The 25,754-nt window shown below is 38.9% G+C and overlaps 1 protein-coding gene across 4 annotated transcripts in view; it reads right to left on the bottom strand.

The window, feature by feature from the left end:
- Positions 1 to 25,754, bottom strand: part of fbxo38 (F-box protein 38) — a 74,291-nt gene that overhangs the window by 41,261 nt on the left and 7,276 nt on the right. For all 4 annotated transcript variants that reach the window (XM_043703762.1, XM_043703764.1, XM_043703760.1 and 1 more), the window contains exons 3-10: positions 24,178 to 24,311; positions 20,793 to 20,956; positions 19,212 to 19,377; positions 18,951 to 19,088; positions 18,613 to 18,750; positions 17,533 to 17,626; positions 4,240 to 4,370; positions 3,828 to 3,998 (exon numbers count right to left, since the gene is read on the bottom strand). In XM_043703762.1, coding sequence (XP_043559697.1) covers positions 3,828 to 3,998; positions 4,240 to 4,370; positions 17,533 to 17,626; positions 18,613 to 18,750; positions 18,951 to 19,088; positions 19,212 to 19,377; positions 20,793 to 20,956; positions 24,178 to 24,311 — 1,136 coding nt within the window. The remainder of the gene's footprint in view (positions 1 to 3,827; positions 3,999 to 4,239; positions 4,371 to 17,532; positions 17,627 to 18,612; positions 18,751 to 18,950; positions 19,089 to 19,211; positions 19,378 to 20,792; positions 20,957 to 24,177; positions 24,312 to 25,754) is intronic.

The following is a 25,754-nucleotide window of genomic DNA, read 5'->3' as shown; positions in this document are numbered from 1 at the left end:
TGAGGCGTTCTTCCTCCAGGCGTCGGGTGGGGAGGGAGTGGCGGTGGAGGCGGCCCAGGACCTGCATGTCCTCGGCTGAATGGGAGGGGGAGTTGAAATGTTGGGCCACGGGATGGTGAGGTTGATTGTGCGGGTGTCTCGGAGATGTTCCCTAAAGGGCTCTGCGAGAAGGCATCCAGTCTCCCCAATGTAGAGGAGGCCGCACTGGATACAATAAATGATATTGGTTGACGTGCAGGTGAAACTTTGATGGATGTGGAAAGCACACAACCTCGTCACCTCACGAGGAGATCTCCCACCCACAGTTTCCAACCTCAGTCTGGGAACCCTGCACCGCCCGATTCTACCTCCTTTCCAAGATCTACAAGCCTGACCACCCTGGCCGACCCATTGTCTCAGCATGCTCCTGCCCCACTTAACTCATCTCGACTTGCCTCGATACTGTCCTATCCCCCCTACTCCAGAAACTCCCCACATACGTTCGGGACACCACCCACACGCTTCTACCTCCTCCAAGACTTCTGCTTCCCTAGCCCCCAACGCCTCATCTTCACCATGGACTTCCAATCCCTCTACACCTCCATCCGCCATGACCAGGGCCTCCAGGCCTCAGTTTCTTCCTCTCCCGATGTCCCCAATAGTACCCTTCCACCGACACTCATTCGTTTCGTTGAACTGGTCCTCACCCTGAACAATTTCTCTTTTGAATCCTCCCACTTCCTTCAGACTAAAGAGATGGCCACGGGAGGCTCCCTGCCTTCAGTCCTGATGAAGGGCTTTGGCCGAAATGTTGATTTTCCTGCTCCTCGGATGCTGCCTGACTGGTTGTGCTTTTCCAGCACCACTTTAATCTAGATTGATTTTCAGCATCTGCAGTCCTCACTTTTGCCTAGTTTAACTAACATGTGACTCCAATGCACAGCAATGCTGTCGAGCTTTAACTGCCTCCTGGGCAATTAGGAATGGGCAATAAATGTTGACCTAGTCACTGACACCCTCATCCAGTGAATGAATTTTTAAAAATTGGCTTAGTGGCAACAAGGAAAACAAAGTGATGGTCAAAGGTCATTTGTGTGACTGAAAGCCTGCGTCCACTGGCATGTCAGCGTTCAGTGCTGGGACCCTTGCATTTTTAAAAAAATGTACATTAATGATCTAGTTACAAATGTAGGAGGTAGAGTGCACGGAAAGGGTCAGGAATCTAACTTCAGGCACAGCAGATAAGGGGACGACGATGAGAAGCAGGGCAGTCCACATAGGACTGAGGATGTTGTATTTTAATGCACGCAATATACGAAACAAGACGAGATTGTTGTGCAGACTGAAATTGGCAGGTATTTTGTTGTAGGTATCACAGATACATGGCCGCAAGGGGACCAAAGCTGGGAACTAAGTAATCAAAGGATATGCGCCCTATCAAAAGAACAGAGAGATGGGTTGGGGCTGTCTTATTAATAAGAAATGAAACTAAATTGATAACATGCAGTGGGAGAGAGACAGAAGGTGTAGAACCTGAGGGTAGAGTTGAGAAACCACAAAGGTAAAACAAAAAAAAGAGTTATATACAGGCCTCTTATGAAGTTGAAGGTGTGCACTGTACCTTTGAGTGAGTGTGAAGGCTGTTTTGGCAGTGAGAGTTTGCAGGCAACTGCCATGTGACTGACTAGCAGTCTCAGAGTATATGGAAAATTGAAAATAGAAAATATGTGGGCGGCACGGTGGCACAGTGGTTAGCACTGCTGCCTCACAGCGCCAGAGACCTGGGTTCAATTCCCGCCTCAGGCGACTGACTGTGTGGAGTTTGCACATTCTCCCCATGTCTGCGTGGGTTTCCTCCGGGTGCTCCGGTTTCCTCCCACAGTCCAAAGATGTGTGGGTCAGGTGAATTAACCATGCTAAATTGCCCGTAGTGTTAGGTAAGGGGTAAATGTAGGGGTATGGGTGGGTTGCACTTCAGCGGGTCTGTGTGGACTTGTTGGGCCGAAGGGCCTGTTTCCACACTAAGTAATCTAATCTAATGTAACATTTGATTGTAAACTTGATACCTCAGATGTTTTGACTACTATTTGAATTTAACCAGTTTAAATTATGCTCTAAGATACTAAAAAACCGAATCAAATTTGAATTTTACTGTTTTGACATCGAACCAATGAGACAATCTGATGTTTGGGATATAAATAAGCTGGCATTTCGAGAGTTAGCCAGAGAGACAGCACGAACTGTCATTGAGAGATTGCCTGAAAAACACACACTATCAAAGGTACCTTTACCATTTGAAACATCTTTGCAGCAGAAGACCGAAGACGACGCAGGGAGATCTACAAACAGAGGAAGGCAGACACTGGAGACAACAGCCACTGTCTGAAAATTAAGTTGCTGTAATTTTAATTGGGGCTTTTATTGGATCAGTACAGTATTAGAGTGGGAAGTAGATAACAAACCTTTCAGAGAAAAGGAGGCGTAGATTTGTAAATAGTTGTTGGTTAATGTTCACTTTAAGAGTTAAAGAATAAAATTGATATTTTTTCTTTAATAGTGGAACTTTGGTAGCGAAGGCTCTCTGTCACTCACACTTTAACAGATTAAGAAGAAAGGTGAACTTTTCTGTGTTTGGTTTAATTAGCAGAAGCATTTACCACCATACCCCAGTAGTCAGGATGTGGGGAATAAATCAGCAGATCAGAAGGCATGCAAGAAATGCACTATTACAATAATTACGAGGGACTTCAACATTAAGCTGGACTGGGAAAATCAGGCTGGTCGCAAATCTCAAGAAAAGAAATTTGTGGAATGTCTATGAGATTTTTTTTTGGAGTAGCTTGTAGCAAAACCCATGAGGGAACAAGCTATTCTGGATTTGGTGATGTATAATGTGAAGATCAGTAGGAAGCCAGAAGATTGGGAAGCCTTTACAAATCAGCAGATAATAACTAAAAAAAACAATGGGGGGGTGCTCAATGACATCGCAGGGTAAGATAGCTAGTAATATTAAGGATTTTTATTACATAAATAAAAAGCTGAGAGAAAGGCAGGTGTGAACTTTGGATTACTGAAGAATGAGGCTGGAGAAGTAGCAACAGGGATAAAGAAGTGGCCAGCCAAGCAGCCCAAACAAAAATTGGTTCCATCTAATCCTGAAGTGATAAGTTGGTAAAGATTGGTCAGGGGATGACAGATGAAAGAAAAGCTATTATTGACCATGTTTGGAATCCCCTACAAATACTTAAGGATCTCAAGGTTGAGCACCTGATTTAAATCCACAAATAAACTTAACTGACGTCATGCACATCTACAATGAACTTCAACTCACATTCTTGCATTACTGGCACTACAGTTTGAATTTTGATCTGTGTACAGAGATTATGCAATAAATAACTATGATTTGCTTTTTTTCAAAATGCTGAGGAAGGAAACCATATTTCTTTGTTATGATCATGAAATGTTTGCCAACGTTAGTCACCACACTTCAAAATAAATGCACAACTTGCTTTTTTTTTTAAAAAAGCTGTAATATTTGAAACACAAGGGGGTATAACAGGAATGAAAGCCTTTCTTCATGGAATTCATCATCATTCAATTTTAAAATCATAATTTTGCAAACAGCTTCAAATAAATATGCATATTATTTGGGAACTATCTTAAATTTAGCAATAAACATGCATTGAAATGACTGAACTGAGTAACAACTCTATTCCATATCACCGATCACCTCTTGCAAGTTCTACTGCATAATCTTCCATGAGTTCAAACTATTGCAGCCTAAGTAACATATACAAAAACAAATATTTCTATTTAACACTTAACTAAAGACAAAAAAGCACCTGTACCTGTTATCCAGTTATGTGCATTGTGCAAATGGGGACAGTTATAAATAACTAGGTATTTGATACAAGGAAATACTTCATTTACGGCTTTCATTCCAATGTCTGTAATGATACCAGGATTCTCAACCACATCTGCCAAACCATGCTTCACTAATTCAGCATTTGTCATCTTACCTGGAAATAGAGAAAATATGCATTAGTAAATCGTAAACTAGCATAGTTGGAACACAGACAATTCTTTTTTTACTTCCATGTGTTTAATATCCATGTTTATTATGTTAAACCGAAAACCCATAAAAGAACCATTGGCAAGATAGTCAATTTAACTGAATTATTTACCATTGGTGAATAGCTCTGTTCTGAATCACACCAATGAAGTGCCAGTTTTAAAAAGTAGATAATTTCAGATTCTTACATTGCAATAGAAATTCATCAACATATCCAAGGTGCAGGGTTTCAAACTGGGAAAATTCCAGCTCTGCCATTTTTAGTGCTGAGAAAACACCATCTTTGGTTAGCGAAGGTTGAATACGAACTTCATGTAACCTAAAGCAAGTAGAACAGAACAGCTCAAAATTGTCAGGTTACTGACTTCTTAAAAATATACTTGCATACTCCCATTTCTACAAATAAGAATCTACCAGATTTTCAAAAGGACAAAGGTCGCAAACATTGCCATACTGTGCAGCTTATTTGTCTTCCTGTCCTTAGATAAAATTATACACTCTTCCTACTGCCATCATTTTCCTTTCATGTTGCTGCATATATACAATATTTGGGGAGTCTTGATTATGCCAGTCCTCATTGTAATTCCCTTAAATATGCAATCTTGCATATTAAACAAAAACCTCATTGTTTTTACTGATGTACAAAGCTACAAAATGAGCATTTAAGCTCTTTCATTCATTTTGGAAATATTCTCAAATGTTCAAAATGTTGAAAGGCCTCAGAGAGATTTAAATTGTGCACAATACCATCAAAAATATTTACTAAAACAGCAGCTCTCAAAACCAAGTTGCCAATGAAGCACTTCAGCAAAAGACCCTACAAATCCTATCTCACCTGCCTTTACTCTCCACTGGGTAAAACCTCATTAGAAGCGCGCTTACTTGAAACATTCTAAAAATATAATAAAATTAGAAAAAAATTCTGAGAAACAATTATTGTGCATTCATATTAATTTAATAAAACAATAACATTATTTATAAAACTGCAGTGTTGTTGCTTGCACTTATTACAAGTCTTGCCATGCACAGGGGGAGCCTGTCAAAGTATGCCTCTACCGCAGTAGAGAGAATTGGGGTTCTTGCCTGGTTCCCTATATGGCCTCAGCAACAGCACTTCATTGTGAGTGACTGACATTTTGGACCAGCCATGACCCTACACTAGAGGGTACAGACGGATAATTTGAGAACCACTATAATAAAGTAGTACATAATAGATGTAGCCTGAGATTAAAGGAGCAGTTGCTGCATGAAACAAAATTAGCTCAAGAACAGAAAGCAAACAAATTGTTTTTCGGAAAATGTGTTGTGCTGTCTCCTGGGTAGTTTGTGCAAGTCCACTGCCTTTTCTGATATTTATGAAGTATACTTGAGCATACAGGATATAAAACTTTAAAAGTTTGATGAAACAAAACTCGATGTAACAAATGGTGGTACATAGACATGTGTCAGGAAGACCAATGTGGCAGATGAAATGTGTGAAGTGATTAAGTTGATGGCAAGAATGAGACAATTTAAACTTGTGAAAATTTAAAGACAAGGTGGAGGATACAGACACCTGGGATCTATGTTCGCAAGCCTTTAAATCATGGCAGGCCAAATTAAAGATTCTAAAAAAAGTAGGTTCCTTGCATTTATAAATATAGACAGAGGACAAAAGCAACCAGTATCCTTTGATTAGGCAAGTAGGCCTGACTATATTCCATTTACCTCCTCCCTCCTCAGTATCCAAGGTCCCAAATATACCTTGCAGGTGAAGCAGCACTTTACCTGCACTTCTCCCAATCTAATCTACTGCATTTGCTACCCACAATGTGGTTTCCTCTACATTAGGAAAACAAAGCAGAGACTGGGTGACCACTTCGCAGAACATCCAGGTTCCGCCCACAAAATAAACCCCGAGAGCTTGCCACTTTAACATATCACCTTGTTCCCTGGAAAACATTTGTGCCTCATGTTTGCTGCAGTGTTCCAGCGAAGCCAGCGCACAGTGAAAGACCAACACCTCATTTTCCATTTGGTGATCCTGCAGCCCTCTGGACTCTTATCAAATTCAATAAATTTTAGGGCCTCAACTCCCCCATGCTATACACACCAGGTCTTGTTATCACATAATCTGTCATTACACACCACCTATTGCTAGCCAAGTTAAAAACCACTCAATGCCAGGTTATGGTCTAACAGGTTTATTTGGAAGTGCAAGCTTTTGAACCACTGCTCCTTTGTCAGGTAGCTACTAGCTACCTGATGAAGGAGCAGCACTCCGATTAACTGAATGAAATACTCTCGACCCATGTCCTTCAGATAATCAAGGTTCCTCTGTACTTCCAAATAAACCGGTTTGACTATAAGCTGGTGTGTGATTTTTAAACTTTCCCAACACCAGCATCTCCACATTATTGTTCGCGTCTAATAATCTCCATTAACAGCTATTCACCCTCCTCGCTAGATTATTGACTCCTTTGCCTGTTCAACTGTTCTTCTCTCCCTTTGGGCTCTATCCCTCCCTAATGTTTACTCCTTATCCCCCTATCTCCTGCACGTAAACTGACATTTTCCTACCTACTATCAGTTCTGAGGAAGGGTATCAGACCAGAAACGTTAACTTTGATTTCTCTTCACGGATGTTGCCAGACCTGTTCAGCTTTTCCAAAAACATATGCTTTCGTTTCGCAGTTTTGTTTTTTTATCTTTTGATTAGGTCCTGGTTCAAGTTTGTACCAGATTTCTTCAACGCTAGACAAGATACTTGTAAGTCATAGGGAGGGTAATGGGGCATTTGGCCTACTCCATGCCAAATCATTTTTTGCCATGACCCCACTTCAAGGTTCCAGAACGGTTGCAACCGGTGTGAGTTCAGGGGTGCATGGTTGCCTTGGAGCCTCCAACTTCAAAATTTCAGCCTGCAAACCCAATTGGGCTCCCAATCTCTACTATGGGAAACCACGTTCAAATCTGATTGCACAAACCAATTAAGCTTTAGATTTCTACTTTTTCTTTGAGTTATCATCTTTGACACCATAGTATGATCAATCAGGATGGAAGTAACAGTAAATCAGAATATCCATTTAAAGTTATCCCAGTGGGCAGTACAGTGGTTAGCACTGCTGCCTCACAGCGCCAGAGACCGGGGTTCAATTCCCGCCTCAGGCGACTCACTGTGTGGAGTTTGCACATTCTCCCTGTGTCTGCGTGGGTTTCCTCCGGGTGCTCCGGTTTCCTCCCACAGTCCAAAGATGTGCAGGTCAGGTGAATTGGCCATGCTAAATTGCCCGTAGTGTTAGGTAAGGGGTAAATGTAGGGGTATGGGTGGGTTACGCTTCGGTGGGTCGGTGTGGACTTGTTGGGCCGAAGGGCCTGTTTCCACACTGTAATATAATCTAATCTCCTCTGTTAATCATCTAAACCAACATATTTAAATAAATTATGAGCATGATACCTAATTTTAAATTAAACTAACAATAACATTTCTCATTCAGCTGTACTTCCAGAAATCATGCATCGTGAAGAGATCTAAAAGTTTGCCAAAAACATTTGACAGAATACCAAGAAAATAAGAAACACCTTTAGTTCAACACCACCCGTTTTCAGCAAAACCGATCTCTCCAATAATAAAAAAATGCACTGGAATCATTGTTTAATTCTTGGACATTTGTGATAGCTTTCCATTTGCTTCTTTGGGTGGTTGCAGAAATAGCTCTCTGAAAAATATTACTCAGGAGAAACACAGCCTTTATGTTATCTGATCTATGCAACTATGAAATGAGGCACAATCCAGTCGCCCTTCAAAACTTTCAGCAGCTAACTTCACATTAACCTTAAGCACCATTTCCACGATTCTTTTCACATTCAAGTCTAATTGTGTGTGTAAAGTCTAGATGGTAAAACTTTATTGGAGTTTCTTCTCTGGTACATGATGGTTTTCTGATGCAAAAAGCACTTCCATACCCACTTTCTACACACACAGTACATTATCTTACTCTGCACTCTCAACTTATTCTGGTTGTTTATGGACCTCAGTTTTGAGCCATCAAGTTGAGCATTCAATGTGTAAACTTGTCAGCACTTTTTCCTGCAGGTTCCACAATTGTTGCACATTGCCACGAACTCGACTCCTTTGGGTAACTGGCCTGTGGATGTGATAGCTTGGCCCTGTGCATCATAAATCACTCATCTTACACTAAATAGCCATTCAGCAGGTACAGGTGACTTTGTTCACTTGTCAGCTGCACAGAATTAATTCCACTTAATCATGATGAACAAAGTTGAACAATTTGATCGCAATATTTAACAAGTACAGTTTTACTATAATGATCCACTACCTCATCCAGGGGCTTTTCCACTTCCTATGAACATTTTGTAATACACCAAATCTCACTAATTACATTCTGTTTCAGTCAAGCTTATACGATGTCTCAAAGCTCTCAGTATTATCACATACTTCAGCTTTGATGAAAACCTATCTCTCTGCACAGTAAACATTCAAACATTCAGAAAGGGTGTTACTAATCAGAAAATGATACCTTTTAAAACTGAAAGGCTACCACACAGTCCAGGAGGCAATTTGGGTTTTGTATAGACTAACTGATGGGAGCTATATCATTCAAACATTTGGAGTGAATTCTTTGCATGAATTGGCTATACTAAGGAAGTTGTCAACTTGTAGATTACGGCTTAGAGGAGTTTTCACAATTTTATCAATCATAGTGAGTCTATTCCTGAAAAGAATATTCATGACATACATATTTCACATGGCTCTCAAATCATTGCAAATTCTGCTTCAAAACTCCTCACTGGGTCGCCTAGATCTGCACTCTGTTTTTCCATGACTTTCTCCCTAATAATTATCTCGTCCTTGAGATCTATCATTATAGAAAGATTGTAGAGAATGTAGTCACTTCCTTCTTTTCATCCCCTATTCGCACAACAGCTCGACAGCTTGGTGTACTTGTCACTAACCTGCTACTTTGCTTGCTGTTTGCCAAGTAGGGCAAGGAAATTCCTACACAATTTTAATATGATGGCTCTTTTTCCTTTCTTGTTCTTATTACCTTATGTCATTACTACTTTTGTTTAGGATCCCTACAGTGTGGAAACAGGCCATTTTAGCCCTACAGGTCCACACCAACTCTCCTAATATTATCCCACACAGACCCATTCCCCTACCCTATTACTCTACATTTCCCCTGGCTAATGCAACTAACCTGCACATCCCTGGACACTATGGACAATTTAGTTTGGCCAAATCACCTATTTTGAACATCTGTGGACTATGGGAGGAAACCGGAGCATTCGGAGGAAACCCAAACAGACACGGAGAGAATGTCTTTGTGGAACTTGCACAGTCACCCGAGGCTGGAATCGAACCCAGGTCCCTGGCACTATGAGGCAGCATTACTAACCACTGAGCCAATGAAAAGAAACTGAGGTTTTGTTAAGGAGATACCCTGATTAGGTAAACTGCAAAACAACTGCCTTTCTAAATCAGTTGCCTTATGATCTCAGTTTAATTTGTGTCTTTTTCAATCAAGGATTTATTCAAAGGCAAGGTATAACATTAGAAAGAAACTACATCAGTACTTACTTACTCCAGCTAACTTACATGGAAATACAACACTTCAGTGGCCTCAATATGTTGACATTGCCAAAAACTAAGGAATACCTTTTCTTAAAAATGTCACGTCAATCTTAACACTTAATACATCAAGGTAACAAATTTAACCAATCATTGTGGGTTTGCCTACACCAAATGGATTATAGTGGTTCAAGATGACAGTTCACCACCACAAGGACAACTTGAGGATGGGCAATAAATGCTGGCCTAGCCAGTGATGCCCACATTCCATGGAGGAATAAAAAACAATGTATTCCATGTACTGTCAAAGATCAAGTGCAGCACCAGACAAAAGAGTCCACAAACAACTGATTCATCAAAGCATTAAATTTCCTGTGAGCAGTACAATATTTTCAGAATTATCACTATCTTTATTCTGTTATTGATTAGTTCTGAGGTCCTGACTATTCTGTTTTGCGATGTTTACTGATGGTACTTTTAAGTTTGTTCATTAGACATTCCTGGGACATGTTTGTCTATCATTACTGTTTCAATTTTGCTTCCTACTTTAAAGATCCATTAAAAAGGTGACCTCATCCTCTGCCTGTTTTTAATCTTTTCATTGCATTGTTGCAATGTACACAGCATCAGGGCATTTTGAAATTTCATAATTTCATCAAATCCTCTATTCTACACTAGTACGAATTATTCCATTGCTTCCATGAAAAGAGGGAAACTATTATGGTCGCAGGAACATTTTTCCCAAGAAAGCAGACAGTCTCCTTCTTCAAGAACCTTATACAAGTTAGGTTTTGAAGCCAGATCATATAAAGCACGCCTTGGAGCAAGCACTGATCAGAGGATCGCCAAATGAAATTAAGGTAATCTTTTATACAATTATTTCATGAAGTGTTCTTCCCAAAATGACAATCTTTGCTCTGAAGCCTAATGAAGCTTAACCATGCCTCACAGACATTTAAAGGGTATACCCAAATCTTCAAATAGCTGGAGGTCAGATCAGACCTCAAAAGATTCAGGGATCTCTTGGAAGTTCCAATGCAATGATTATACTGCAATTACCCATGAAATTTAAACATCTGAAGGACAATTTTCCAGCGTGTGGAAACTTCCAAAGAGTTCACAATTCAGTTAGATTCAGAGACTGGTGGGTTCTAATTTCCAATTAGTTACCTAGGAAATATCAATGGGACTAAAATTTGCTTTAACTATTGGCTAGCTACAAAACTGATCCCCAATTAGAATTCCCTCTCATTTTCTTTCTGGCTGCACAGGCCTCTCTGATCCATGCATGGCAGTGACGTCCAGAATCTGAAGTCAATGCCACAATCCATGTGCTAATGATGAGGAACGTTTCACACTGACCATACAAAGACAGCTATAACCCCAACTCAATGCCCTTCTCTTTCCACCTCCCCTCAACTACCCAATCTCCCCTACATACCAACCATCACCTTTCTTGCAAATTTCATCTTGGAACTCTTAACAAAAAGGGAAAAGCCTTCACTCCTATCTAAATACTTTGCCTTCATCCAGATCACTAAATACTTTGATTTAATTCTTACAGGAGGCAAAACCAAGACCATATCTTATTTCCTTTTTAGGTAAGAACTTAAAAATTACTAGTTATTACAAGTAATAAAATTCTACCTGAAACAACTGAACTATCATATAGCTATTAGTTAAAACACTAAACACCTTATAAACTCCTTATACACACATGCACAAGAATAAGGAGGGTGTATTGAGAGGGAAAACTGAGAAAACAGTTCAGTTGTCTCTGTTCATAGGATCTGCTGAGGTATTTCTTGTGCTGACCAGAATGGTGCTTCGCAGCCTTCCCCTTCTAATTGCTTTCACTGGTTTACAACAGCACACCGTGGCAGTCTCATTCATGAAAGACTTATTAATTAAAAATCCAATCTTACAGCAACTGCTGGAGAAAAAAAATAAACTCGAGATAATAGAAGTTTTTTCTGCATCTGGTTCACAGCCTCAAGCTACTCAGTTATCTGAGAACCAATTACATTGCTGCAGACAGGCAGAAAGCCTTTGCCATCAATAATTGGTTATTAGTCCACAGGCCAATCAGCGACATGTACCAGCTCCAGTTCATCTGCAAATTACACTTCAAACTACTACTAAAAGCAGCAGTAGTGCAAAATTTTCACAGTCAGCATCAGGCTACTTGCATCCAAAATATACAGCAAACCTCCAGCAATCCTGGTTATTTAAAAACAGTTCTTTTCTCATTTCAGTCCACAATCAAAAACATAGAAAAGACAAGACTTTATCTTTACAATGACATGAAACAGAAGTAGGAATGCGCCATCCAGCCCTTTGAGCCTGCTCCAACCATTGAGATCAAGGCTGAGTAATTTCAAAATTATTTTCCCACACTATTCCCGTATCCCTTAAAGAACATTAGAAATCATAATCAGTCTTGAACATACTCAATAATTGACTCTCCCAAGTATTCTGGTTAAGTGATGAAATTCCTTCTCAACATGGCCTCCCCCTTATTGAGACAGACACAGGTACCACTTTAAAAAAAAAGGACTCAATCACAACGTTGGAGTGTACTGTAGACCACCAAACAGTCAGAGAGAAATGCAAGGGCAAACATGTAGGCAAATTCCAGACAGAAGTAAATGATGTGAGAAGGGATTTCAACTTCTCCACTATTAACTGGGATGGACAAAGAATGAAAGGTTTGGGGGTGTGGGGGGAGCTCTTAAAAATATCCAGGAAAGCTTTTCAAGCCAACGTGTACAAAGTCCGATCTGTGTTAGATCTGATTTTAGAGAACAAAGCTAGGCAAGTAGAAGTATCATTGAGGGAACATTTCAGTAACAGTGATCATAACACAATAAGAATAAAGATAGTCATGGAAAAAAGACAAAGATGGACCAGGAATAAAAGTGAGTGGGAGGCAGGCTAATTTTAATGTGAGGGAGTAAATAACTGCAGATGCTAGAATCAGCACTGAAAACAACAAATGATAAGGATCACAGCGGTCAGACAGCATCCATGGAGAGTTAGCAAGCTACGTTATACAGCCAAAGTGAACTGGGAAGTTTTGGTGGGTACCAATGGTCAAGATGCATGGGAGCATGAAGATTTTAGTGGATAAAATAAAAGAAAATCTAAAAGGCATGCTATAAGTATATTAGGGGTGAGAAGTTAAGCAGGGTCCATTGGAGAGCAAAGTGCCAAACTGTGCAGGGAACTGGAAAATGTAGGTAAGGTTTTAAAATGAGTAGTTTGCCTTAACTATAGCAAATAGAACAGTAAAGTGCAGGAACAGGCCTTTTGGCCCACCATGTCTGTGACAACCATTATGCCATTCTAAATTAATCCTATCTGCCAAAGGTGATCAGGTATAGATATCAGGGAAGAGGACTTAAGATATACTTGAACAAATCACAATCAAAGAAGAGGTAATACTAGCAATTTTCGAAGACTTAAAATTGGATACATGTCCAGGCCCAGATTAGGTATATTGCTAACTGCTGTGGGAAGCAAGTAAGGAGATGTTTTCAAATCCTTCCTGGCCACAGCAGAGGTGTCAAATGGAGGAAAAGACAGCTAATGTGGTATCACTCTGAGGAACAAATCAACCTTCACTTGGACAGGCAAGAATTAATCAAGGATAGTCAGCCTGGCTTCATCAGGGGAAAGTCATGTCTGACAGTTTGATTGAGTTTTTACAAAGAAGTGGCTTGGTGTGTACTTTTTTTATTAAGGTTGGTACAGTTGATGTAATCTACATAGACTTCAGTAAAGCTTCTGACATGATGTCACATGCAAGACTGGTCAAGAAGGCTGCATGAATGTTGCCTTCTCTGGATGCTCCTCCCTGCAAGTGACTATATAATTCATTAACGGTGAGAATCTGGAACACTGTCTGAAAGGTGGCAGAGGCAGGAACAATCACAATATTAGCGAGTTTTGAAAAGATTTGTAGCTCAGGTTGAGGTTCTGTATGTGAGTTTGCTCACTGAGTTGGAAGGTTCAGTTTCAGACGTTTCGTTACCATACTGGGTAACATCAGTGAGTCTCCGTTGAAGCGCTGGTGTCATGTCCCACTTTCTATTTATGTGTTTAGGTTTCTTAGGGTTGGTGATGTAATTTCCAGTTCTTTTTCTCAGAGGATGGTAGCTGGGGTTCAAATCGATGTGTTTGTTTGATAGAGTTCCAAATGAAACGCCTTACTTCTAGGAATTCTCATGCGTGTCTGTTTGGCTTGTCCTAGGATGCATGTGTTTTCCCAGTCAAACTCGCGTCCTTCTTCATCTGTATGTAAGGATACTAGTGATAATAGGTAGTGTCTTTTTGTGGCTTGTTGATGTTCATGTATCCTGGTGGCTAGTATTCTGCCTGTTTGTCCAATGTAGTATTTAATACACTCCTTGCAAGGTATTTCGTAAATGAAATTCATTTTGCTTGCTGTTTGTATAGGGTCTTTTAAGTTCATTAGCTGCTGTTTTAGTGTGTTGGTGGGCTTGTGGACTACCATGTTGCCAAGGGATCTGGGTAGTCTGGCAGTCATTTCAGAGATGTATTTGATGTAGGGGAGAGTGGCTAGGGTTTCTGGTTGGTTGAGTCCTCTGTAACTACAACCAGGAAATTTCACGCCAGTACAACGAGCCATAGGTATTAGACAGTGACAAACAGAAAATGAAAAAAACTAAACCTGCAGAAAAAACTAGACAAACTCACAAGAAAACAACACAGAAGTCTGGATAAAAAAAAACCCTAATAGACACTGAAAAAGCTGTCTTAGTAAGAAGATTAAAATTACAACTTCAGCAATGTGGACAAAAAGATTTCTTATCAGCATCAGAATGAACATTGGAAGCCAACAAACTCTCAGAGTAAACTCAGCAAACCACGAGACAGACAGATGCACCAACATTAAGCAAGAAAAAGGAAGGAAACATATAACACACAAGGAAAGCACTAGAAGGACTCAAAAAAGTAATGCTACCTGCAGACAAATGGACGCTTGACAGGCATTTTAAACAAAACAGATTACTGCGAGAAAGCGAATGCACTGTTTGCAGATACTGACACTTAACAAGTGGTGATAGACCCAACCCCATAACTAGAAAACCAAATCACAGCCTTACACAAAAACACTTAAGAAATCAGGAGAATTAAACAAGACAGTCTTACAACAAATGAAATCAGACTGATCCAACACACAATTCTTCTACAGACTACCCAAATTTCACAAACCAGGACCCCCCCGCCAGACTCAGTCTCACTACCTGGAACACCTATGTACAGACTAGCCAAGAAACTCCACAAAAGACGAAAACACTTAGTAGAGGACTCACATCACTCCATTCACTCCACCCAAGAATTCCTAAAAGCCAAAGACACCAAGATAGAAGATGAAATAATGGTCTCCTTTGACAAAAACAGCCCTGTTCACACCCATCAACATCAACCTGGCCAAAAGAAACATTGACTACACCATTAGAAGAACCAAAAACACAAACACCAGACACTGCCAACTTCAATAAAGACAACATCGTCAAGCCTCACCACCCACTTCACTTTCAATAACAATATCTAAAGGCAAAACAACAGAATACCCACGAGATCACCGATATCAGGGTTCCTAGCAGAAGCAGTAACAAATAGCTCTGCCAACCAACCAACCCAAACTTTGGATCCCCTATGTGGATGACACCTTTGTCATTACTAAAAGTAACAAATTAGAGGAAATCTTCAAGACTATCAATAACATCCTTGCTGGCATAAAATTCACAAGAGGATGAAAACAACAACAAACTGCCATTCCTAGATGTCACAGTAGCGAACAATCAACGGGGAACTTCAAACCAGCGTCTATGGGAAAACAACACATACGGACCAAATGCTGAACTACAGAAGCAGTCATCCAAACATCCTCAAACAAAGCTGCATTAGGACATTACTTCAATGAGCCACCACACACTGCAGCACAGAGGAACTAAGAGCAGAAGAAAATCACCTATACAGTGTATTCAAGAAGAACGGGTACCCAATAAACACCATCTGCCGATTTCTCAGCAACAAAATCAAATAAGTGGACAAAACGCCATTTTACCCTACATCAAAGACATCTCTGAAATGATTGCCAGACTACTCAGACCTCTTGGCACCATGGTAGCCCACAAACCAACCAACACACTAAAACAGTAGCCATTGAACTTAAAAAGACCCTATACAGACAACAAGCAAAATGAACATCATTTACAAAATACCTTGCAAGGACTGTATTAAGCACTACATTGCGCAAACAGGCAGAAAACTAGCCACCAGGATACATGAACATCAACGAGCCACAAAAAGATATATGACTCACTATCACTAGTATCCTTACATACATATAATAAAGGACACCACTGACTGCGAAAATACATCAATCCTAGGACAAGCCAAATAGAGACATACATGAAAATTCCTAGAAGCATGGAACTCTATCAACAAATACATCGAGTTGGACCCCCATCTACGATCCTCTGAGAAAAAGAACAGAAATGACATCACCAATCCAAAATATAAATAGAAAGCGGGACGTTACACCAGCGCATCACCAGAGCCTCACAGATTAAGTTACCTAGTATGGTGACAAAATGTCTTAAAGCGTACCTTCCAGCTCAGCGAGCAAACTCACATCCAGAACTATCACAATAACTAAGTAGCATTTAGAGGAATATTTGAAATGCCATAGCATGGGATCAATAGGGCATTAATATTTAAAACACTTTGGAAATTTAGAGGACAAAGGAAGGGATGTAGTCAATGGCTAAGAAACAAAGTTTGCGGTGGGATTTTCAAAACATAAATGACTTTGGTTTCCCAATATTTAACTCAAGAAAATTTCTGCTTATTCAATAATGGAGTGTTCAGAGACTAATCGTAATAATTTTTCGACTCAATGAAAAATCAATAATATGGGATGATAACTTCAGGATCAGTACTCGTAGATATTTTGGGTAAAATGTTCCAATTTTCTTTTCTTGTAAAAGATCATTATAATGTAAGTGAATTACTCCAAGTAGCAATGGTAACGTAATGGGTTAACTAGATAATTAATTGACGGTGGTATTAAAGGGGGACAAGAGAAGAAAACGTAAGATGAGACAAAATTCCAGTGGTTTGGTGAAGCCTAAACAATTAACTAAACAATTTTATTCTATTACCATAATCTGTAATGATATCATGTTGAGTTAGCATTACCTAATTCCTGGAATGTATCAAGTCATGCTTAAAACTAATTTAACAGAAAACAAGGCTCAATCTCATCTTTGCTTCCCAACTGTTTTTATTACGAACATTAAATGTACAGAAACTTCTTACCCCCTAATACTTAAAAGTCTTTCCAATCTCTGTTTTTGTAAGCTGCTACTTGACGTAGGCATTCAGCTTTCATTTTTCTTTGTCTGTTTACTATCCAAGGACATATCCTGTTCTGTTCTTTCACAAAGAGAACTAACACTTCTTTCTTTCTTTCACATATTCGCTACAATTTTCTGAAGGAAATTAAACAATACAAAGAGAATCCTATGCAACTCCACAAATCTTTCAACTTGCTAGAATAATATGTTAACTAAACAGTTACTTTGAGGTTAAAAGCATGTAACAAAAATTATACATAAAACATCAGAACAGCACTGAAACAGAAATAAATTGTTGGGAACTGAACCTACACAAATCATATTTCCCACTACCAATCACGAATATTCTTCGCTCTCATTGAATCCAAGACGTATTTGCTAACCTTTAAATTCGAATTAGAGATAAATTTGTTATGGTGTTGTACTCTCTGGCACTGTCTTCCATAGGTGCATCTTATTCAAACTAATTCATTTAATACACCTACAAGGCATTTATGACATACATTGCATAAACTCACCTACGAGCAGCAGTGATAATGAGGTAGCCAAGGTCCACTTCTAGTGCATTTTTGCATGCTCCAAATACAATAGTATGTAGATTTCTGAAACCACCTATATTAAGAAAATTTTTTTTAAAAAAAAGGCCCAATTCAACATAAGCATAAGTATCTGCTCAGCTATTTATATTTTTTTTTTGATCAGGTCTTTCTAACCTTTCGACCCTAGATCATTTTAGTTCTTAGTTCACTCTCAGTCAAATTCCATCTGTGCACCTGGATAAATGGACAACAGATCCTGCTGAGTAGTTGCTTTTATGTACTGGACTAGCTTACGTCTCCACAAAACCTCACTTCAATCTTCAAGAGCTGTAGAGCATCATGTGAGACTTCATTTAATGCAAAAGTGAATTTATTATGTAAATGGAGAACGAAGATAATCTAACATTAATATTGTATATTTATAGTAGTCTTACTAACTTGGATAAAAATAAAAGATTGCGACTAGTGTTAAATTTCAAAGGATTTATTTTAAGAAAAATGGAATACAACGTCAAAGATGCAAAAGAAAGATGAACAACAGATCAACTTTTTTAAAAATACATTCCATGCAAACAAAGAAAAAATGGAAAGGATGTAATAATGGGCAGTCACCTATTCTGCACTACTCCTGAAGTAATTCATGCCAAATGTTTCTATAGAATATCAGTACAGTTCTTCAAGTTACAAACTTGAAACTCAAGATTTTCTAACTATTCAATCTAATATAATTGCCCTTGTTTTATATTCCACAAACGTTTGCCTGACCTCCTGGATTTTAGTTTATTGATTTACAAAATTCAAAAAGGCACTGTCAAATAAAAATAGGTCAACCATGAATTTTGTACAGACTTGAAAGTTCGGTGCTAGACTTTCCTTCAAAGCTGTTATTGACAGGCAACTATTACAAACTTGTCACATTCAAAAAGAAGATCAGTGTAAAAATTTGGTTTGAAATGACTGGCAACATACAATAACTTCCTTTTATTGAAAAAAAATGCAGCCACTAAATCAAAACTTGTCATATTAACCTATTCTCAAGCATAATGAAAAGTCACATACCTGATCTGGAGCTGTCTTCAACTACATGTTGAATCAATCCTCCAAGAAAAGGTACACGAACTAGTTCCAAATGCTCCAAGTTCCTGGCTGAAGCTAACCCAGTCACAAGTGGAACATACTTTAAGGAATTGGTGGGACCTACAAAATGCAACATATCAAATGTATTTGTTAAAAATTTTCCTCATATTGTAAGCACAAATCATGCTCTATTTCTGACTACTTGTGGTTTTCAAAAAAGTGCAAGTATAGTGCATTTTATGAACATGAAAAATGGCTTAAAGAAATAGCCAATTTATTTGCTTAACAGCATCTATGTTGAAAATACTCTTCTTTTGTACCTGCACAATTCCGCATTACAAAAGTGCGTAAACTGACACACAGAAAGTCTTTAAAAGGCTGAGGTTTGGTTAGTCGAACCCATTGCAAATACAGGTGTCTCAACATTGGGACACAAGGAATTTCAGGAACATTCACTCCTAAAAGAAAAAGAAATTTAAACTAAATCAATTCAAAATAACAGGAACATTTCAGCCAAGAGATTTTGAAACTAAAATCCCTTTTTTCTCCACTGCAAACCAAATGCATAAAACTCTGCTTACCAACCAGATGGAGTGTTTGTATCTTGACTCCTACTGGAATTGTTAGTTTGTTTTCTGGAGGGATTGGGAAAGCACCATTACGATTTCGAAACTTTCCCAAGATCTGGACCTGTGGCATGTAATTCCAGATGGCTTCTACTAATTCTAAATGGGAAGTTTCTACACCCTACCAAAAAAAATGATAAAGGTACTGAGGAAACAAGAATTTCATATTTTACTTAACAGCCAGAGAGCTCACTAAATTTACAGATTTGCATAGTCCCGAAATATAAATATAAAATTCTTGAAACTAGATTATACAGTTGAACTGACTTAAATTAATGCAATTTCTCACCAAATTTCTGGGAAGTTCATTCAGGAACTTTTGCAGTGGAGAATCTGAGCTTCTTCTAATTTTTTTTGTTATAACTAATCTAGCAGGGATTATTTTGAACCTAACAATTAACTTACTACACCTTACTACTTAATATTGAAATATAAAATCAACTATTAAGATATATTCTTGAAATGTAGATGTGGTTTATTCAAAATATTTGTCTTGACAATAGTAGTAAACTAAATGATAAAGCCTCATCATATTAGTTTTCAGCTTGCATCTGAATTTTGGCAGCTTTAGTTATCTTTACACAACAGCAGACCAAAGCAATCAGCATAAATTAAAAGTTGGCTCCTGGAATCAAAATTAAAATGTAAACCAGCTACAATTGTATTGTTTGAGTAATAATGTGTGTAAAACAAAGCAGATGCTAGAAATTTGAAATTTAACACATGCTGAAAATGCTCCATAGATCAAGCAGTATCTAAGGAAATTGAAATGGGATTAATTTTTCAGGTTGATGACCTTTCATCAGATATTACTTGACCTGAATATTTCCAGCTATTTTTATTTCTGAATAATGAAATCTGGAAATAGCATATAATCTTGATTCAAGAACTTGTAATATTACTTCCAATACTAAAACAACTGCCAACATAGTCTAGGTTTAAAAATGTTTCATCTTCCATAAGCTAAACACTACTGCTCCATTAAATGTATATAAGACAACTAGATGCATCTAGAATGCTACTAATTTCATTGGATGTAGGTGCAATAGCACACATAATATTGGGTGTTGTGTTTGGATTTTTTTTATTGCATTAAACATTCTCACTAAAAGAAAGTAGTACATGTGATTACTAGATCATAAAATACTTTTGGGTTTTTTTTTTAAACTCGCTTAATAAGGTTTGGGCTCTTGTGGTGCAGTGGTAGGGTTCCTACCTCTCAATCAAAAGGCGTGGTTTCAGGTCCCACCTGCTCTGAGAGCACAGAGGGGTTTCAGGTCTCTCAGCATCTCTGAGAGGTTGATTAAAAATGTCTACAAGAGTTCCGGTTATATTGTATTTAGGGACGTGCCACTAATTTAGAATTAATGCAACATCAACTGTAAACCATTTACCTCTATTCTAAACAAATTATAAATATCTATTTATCACTAAACCCAATGTTTGTCCTTGGTACACCATGCTAAAAAAAAAACACTTTTCTACATGAAATACAATTAATCTTTAAGTAGCATGTTGAATGTTTATTTCACTTGCCAATAGATTTGGGCAGGCTTGCAAAGCTTCAAGTACACCAGGAATGCTGAATGCAACATGCCCTCTGACTCGCCGTCGTTCCAAGTGTCGGGGATGCAATCCATACAGCTGTTCCAAGTCAGGCATTTTTTTCAATAGTGTTAAAAAACTGGCATCAATGAAACCTGGTATTAAACACACACAAAAAAATTATATTTATCCAGCACACAAACATAAGCTAGAATACTCTTCAAGTATTCTTTAATGATAAACAATTTTCTCAAGAACACCGCAATCTATACTGTGCATCTAATTAAGAAATGTCTTCACTATGCATTAAGATACCTCGCACTTGAATATTAGTGTGTGCTACTGATTAAGATACAGAATTGCTAAGAAAATCAGTTTGGATACAATAAATAGAAACTTTGTTGTTAAGAAAATTAATTTGTGTGTAATTCTTTTAGTTTGAATCAGATATGATGCATGGCTGTGTCTGCTGGCTCATCCATTTGTGGGTTCACCCATCCATCCTACTGGATTCTAAAGAAGAATTTGTAGTAGGAAGCTCAATAGGTATTTGATATTCTTCTACTTGTACCAACGGCTACCTGGATATTCTTTGTTTCCTCATGAACAGGCAATATTACTATTTCCACAGCACAGTGAGCGATCTGGGCATAAGATTACTTTGGACTCTGTTAAAGAAAGTTCAATGATAATTATGGTCTTTTATTTGCAGTACTTGCCTGCTTGTTCTCCTGAGTTCTAAAGAAGAGTCTTTTGACATGAAACACTCACTTTATTTCTCTCTCCATAGATGCTGCTAGACCTGAGTTTTGGCAGCATTAATTTTATTTCAGATCTTCAGCATTGACAGTACTATGCTTTTACTTAAGGGTTCTCCTGCATATTGGACAAAATTACTACTTTCGCAGTACATTTAAACTGGATGGTATATATGCTTCCATTATAAGACATTAAATAGTTATTTCATTTTCTTCTAACTGAAGACCTTGTTGTCCTTTTCTTAAAAGGACAGGTTCTGTATTCCATATTCATTGATTATGGCTTCAGATTCAGTACTTTCATCCTTTGTTTCAAATAAAACAGTGCAAAACAATAATTTCTTAAAATTAGTGCTTTCTCTGAATTAACTTTTACTTTGCAGCAATAAGAATTTCCTTCTGGAGATGTGACTATACTGTGCCTTTAAGATACCGTGCTGTTTCTCAAGCAGAGGGGTGCTTTCACAGTAATGCCGAAATGTCTTCTGACAGGTAGAAGGTAAACAGCTTTGAGTTCTATGTGTTTTTTTTAAAAGCAAGACAAAAGAATGAGTGGGCGGGGTCAGGCTCATACCAGACCCAACAGCATTTTGGTTTCATTTTCAGTTAGTTGGTGGCTTTTGCTTGAGCCGAAAGACAGAGTTCGCTGCTGCTCGAGTGAAGACTTAGAAAGGCTTCCTCTTAAATTAAAATGGCAGATCGTTTCTTTTGGCCTTCTTTCTCCTGGACTAGAGAGACAGTACATCAGAATAATAACCAAGTTGCTGATTTGTCTTTGTCAAGGATGTGTTGATGGGATGCTGCCTATATTGAAACAGTTGGTGACTAGTGGTTAAATAATAAATCATCTTGTGAAGTATTTCAATACAGTAAAATTATGCCATTCTTCTTTTTGCTTCCTTTTAACTGGGTTGTAAGAATATATAAAAATTAGGGCTTAGGTTATCTTATTAAAAGACTTGGGAGGGGAGTCTGGTGTTGGCTGATCCATATCAGAGATCATTGTCGAACATTACAGCACTATCATCCAAGGGAGAAACATGTAACTGTCCTCCAAGAAATATCTTCTGGAAATCTGTGTTTATAACTGTGAAGGTGCACCAACATTCTTCCTTTGATAAAAGTAATGATCCTCCTACACAATCTACTAACACTCAATTAATTATGCTCCAATACTTGTATGGGTATCAAAAGTGCCGGTTTTTCTATTACCTGATTTCCAAGGCACATTTTACAGAATTGAACTATATCTTCATGATGTCTTGGTCAGGTAAAATACTCCAGTGCTATCTATCCACACCCAATGGGGAATGTGCAATAGACTAAATGGTCTTTTTGTACCATATGACTAACACCATTAAAACACCATCCAGATACTTGCCTTGAAACAGAAATTTGAAACTAGGTCAACCATTGCAGCAGCGAGCATTTAATTAGCACATATTGTTTATACACAAAGTTGAAATCTGAATTTTAAATTCTTAACTACTGAAACAACTTTAAAGGAGAAGCTGACGTTTAATAGATCTTCTTTCTTAATGTCTGATGTATATTTTTACTTAGAGTCAGAGATGTACAGCACAGAAACAGACCCTTCGGTCCAACTCGTCCATGCCGACCAGATTCATATACCCATCAAAATGCCTTTTAAACATTGCAATTGTACCAGCCTCCACCACTTCCTCTGGCAGCTCATTCCATACACGTACCACTCTCTGCGGGAAACAGTTACCCCTGAAGTCTCTTTTATATCTTTCCCCTTTCACCCAAAACCTTCGCCTTCGCGTTCTGGACTCCCCCACCCCAGGGAAAAGACTGCCTATTTATCCTATCCATGCCCCTCATGATTTTATAAACCTTGATAAGGTCACCTCTCAGCCTCTGACGCTCCAGGGAAAACAGCCCTAGCCTATTCAATCTCTCCCTATAGCTCAAATCCTCCAACCCTGGCAACATCCTTGTAAATTTTTTGTGAACCTTTTCAAGTTTCACAACATCTTTCCGATAGGAAGGAGACCAGAATTGTACGCAATATGCTAACAGTGGCCTAACCAATATCCTGTACAGCCGCATCATGACCTCCCAACTCCTGTACTCAATACTTTGACCAATAAAAGAAAGCATACCAAACGCCTTCTTCACTCTCCTATCTACCTGCGTCTTCACTTTCAAGGAGCTATGAACCTGTACTCCAAGGTCTCTTCGTTCAGCAACACTCCCCAGGACCTTACCATTAAGTGTATAAGTCCTGTTCAGATTTGCTTTCCCAAAATGCAGCACCTCACATTTATCTAAATTAAACTCCATCTGCAACTTCTCAGCCCAGTGGCCCATCTGATCAAGATCCCATTGTAATCTGAAGTAACCTTCTTCACTGTGCACTACACCTCCAATTTTAGTGTCATCAGCAAACTTACTAACTATACCTCTTATGATCACATCCAAATCATTTATATAAATGATGAAAAGTAGTGGACTCAGCAACGATCCTTGTGGCACTCCACAGGTCACAGGCCTCCTACCTGATTACAAAAGTAAAGCACACTTGAACATTCAGAGCATATGTAGTGACACTATTACTGCAAAATATATGACACTCATCTTTCTACTTTACTAACCTGATGGCATGTACTCCCACCAGCAGCCAGCACATAGGTCAACCACCTTCACTACTCGCATATATACAGTAACTGCCTCCTTCAGCTTTCGGGACAAACATTCCATACACATGATATCCTGTAGGGGAAGATACCTGCAAACAAGATATTTGGACACAGAAAGTAATGTTTATATGGTCAATATAAATAACACAGTTTCTGAGAAAAATCAGATTATGGATTCTAGGGACAGCACAATAGCTCAGTGGTAAACACTGCTGCCTCACTGCACCAGGGATCTGGGTTCAATTCCAGTCTCAGGTGACTGTGTGGAATTTGTACATTCTCCACAGAGAGTCATAGAGATGTACAGTATGGAAACAGACCCTTCGATCCAACCGTCCATGCCGACCAGATATCCCAACCCAATCTAGTCCCACCTGCTAGCACCTGGCCATATCCCTCCAAACCCTTCCTATTCAAATAGCCATCTAAATGCCTCTTAAATGTTGCAATTGTTGCATGGGGTTCCTCCATGTGCTCTGGTTTGCTCCCACATTCCAAAGATGTGTAGTGACCTTGCTAAATTGTCCATAGTGTCCAGCAATATGTAGGTTAGGTGGTTGGTCAGGGGAAATGCAGGGTTATTTGGGGGGGGGATGCTCTTCATAGAGTCAGTGTGGACTTGATGGGCTGAATAGCCTGTAGGGATTCTATGATTGCATTACTATTATAATGAGCATTTGTAAGCTAGAGGGAGTATTGACAAATGACTTTGAATATTGGGAGAACAAATGTGATTGGAAGATGAGAAGGTAGAAAGATTGAAGCCAAATAAGCAATTTCAATGATAAGGCAAATGAGTAAGTAACCAAACTATTGGTCAGTGAACAACTTTCTTAAGTAAAGATTACATAAGCTCAGAATGCTTTAGAGGAAGTTAGCTGTGTAGAAGCCAAGCCCAGGAGGGAGTGAAGAAGATCTCTGATCTTGAAAGCAAAACTGAAGATCAAGGTCTTAGCTTTTGAAAACAAAGGAAGACTACATCTTTTATTATAAAAAGGTGAAGAAAAATGTTGGAAGATATACAATATGTAGAAGGACACAGAACTGGAGGCAAGAATAAGCTATAGTAAGGAGACATTTTAGAAGGAGCTTTTTGGGAGAAGACAGGATGTTAATGGTGCTAATTAAGAATATTGATAAGGGGAAGCTGATGAGCACTGCCAGTTTATAACTGAATGGAATGGGAAGCTGACAAGAACACTAAAGTAGTCCACTTGAAAAGTGAAATTCTGGTTGGGGAAACACAGCAGTGCTGACAGGACATAGCTTAATATTAGAGGAGAAAGTGAGGTCTGCAGATGCTGGAGATCAGAGCTGGAAATGTGTTGCTGGAAAAGCGCAGCAGGTCAGGCAGCATCCAGGGAACAGGAGAATCGACGTTTCGGGCATAAGCCCTTCTTCAGGAATGAGGAAGGTTTGTCCAGCAGGCTAAGATAAAAGGTAGGGAGGAGGGACTTGGGGGGGGGGCGTCGGAAATGTGATAGGTGGAAAGAGGTCAAGGTGAGGGTGAAAGGTCAGACTGGGGTGGGGGC

This window comes from Chiloscyllium plagiosum, chromosome 14 (assembly GCF_004010195.1).
Source record: "Chiloscyllium plagiosum isolate BGI_BamShark_2017 chromosome 14, ASM401019v2, whole genome shotgun sequence".
NCBI lineage: Eukaryota > Metazoa > Chordata > Chondrichthyes > Orectolobiformes > Hemiscylliidae > Chiloscyllium > Chiloscyllium plagiosum.
The sequence above is the reverse complement of the archived record's forward strand: the minus strand, read 5'-3'. Positions and strand labels throughout refer to the sequence as shown.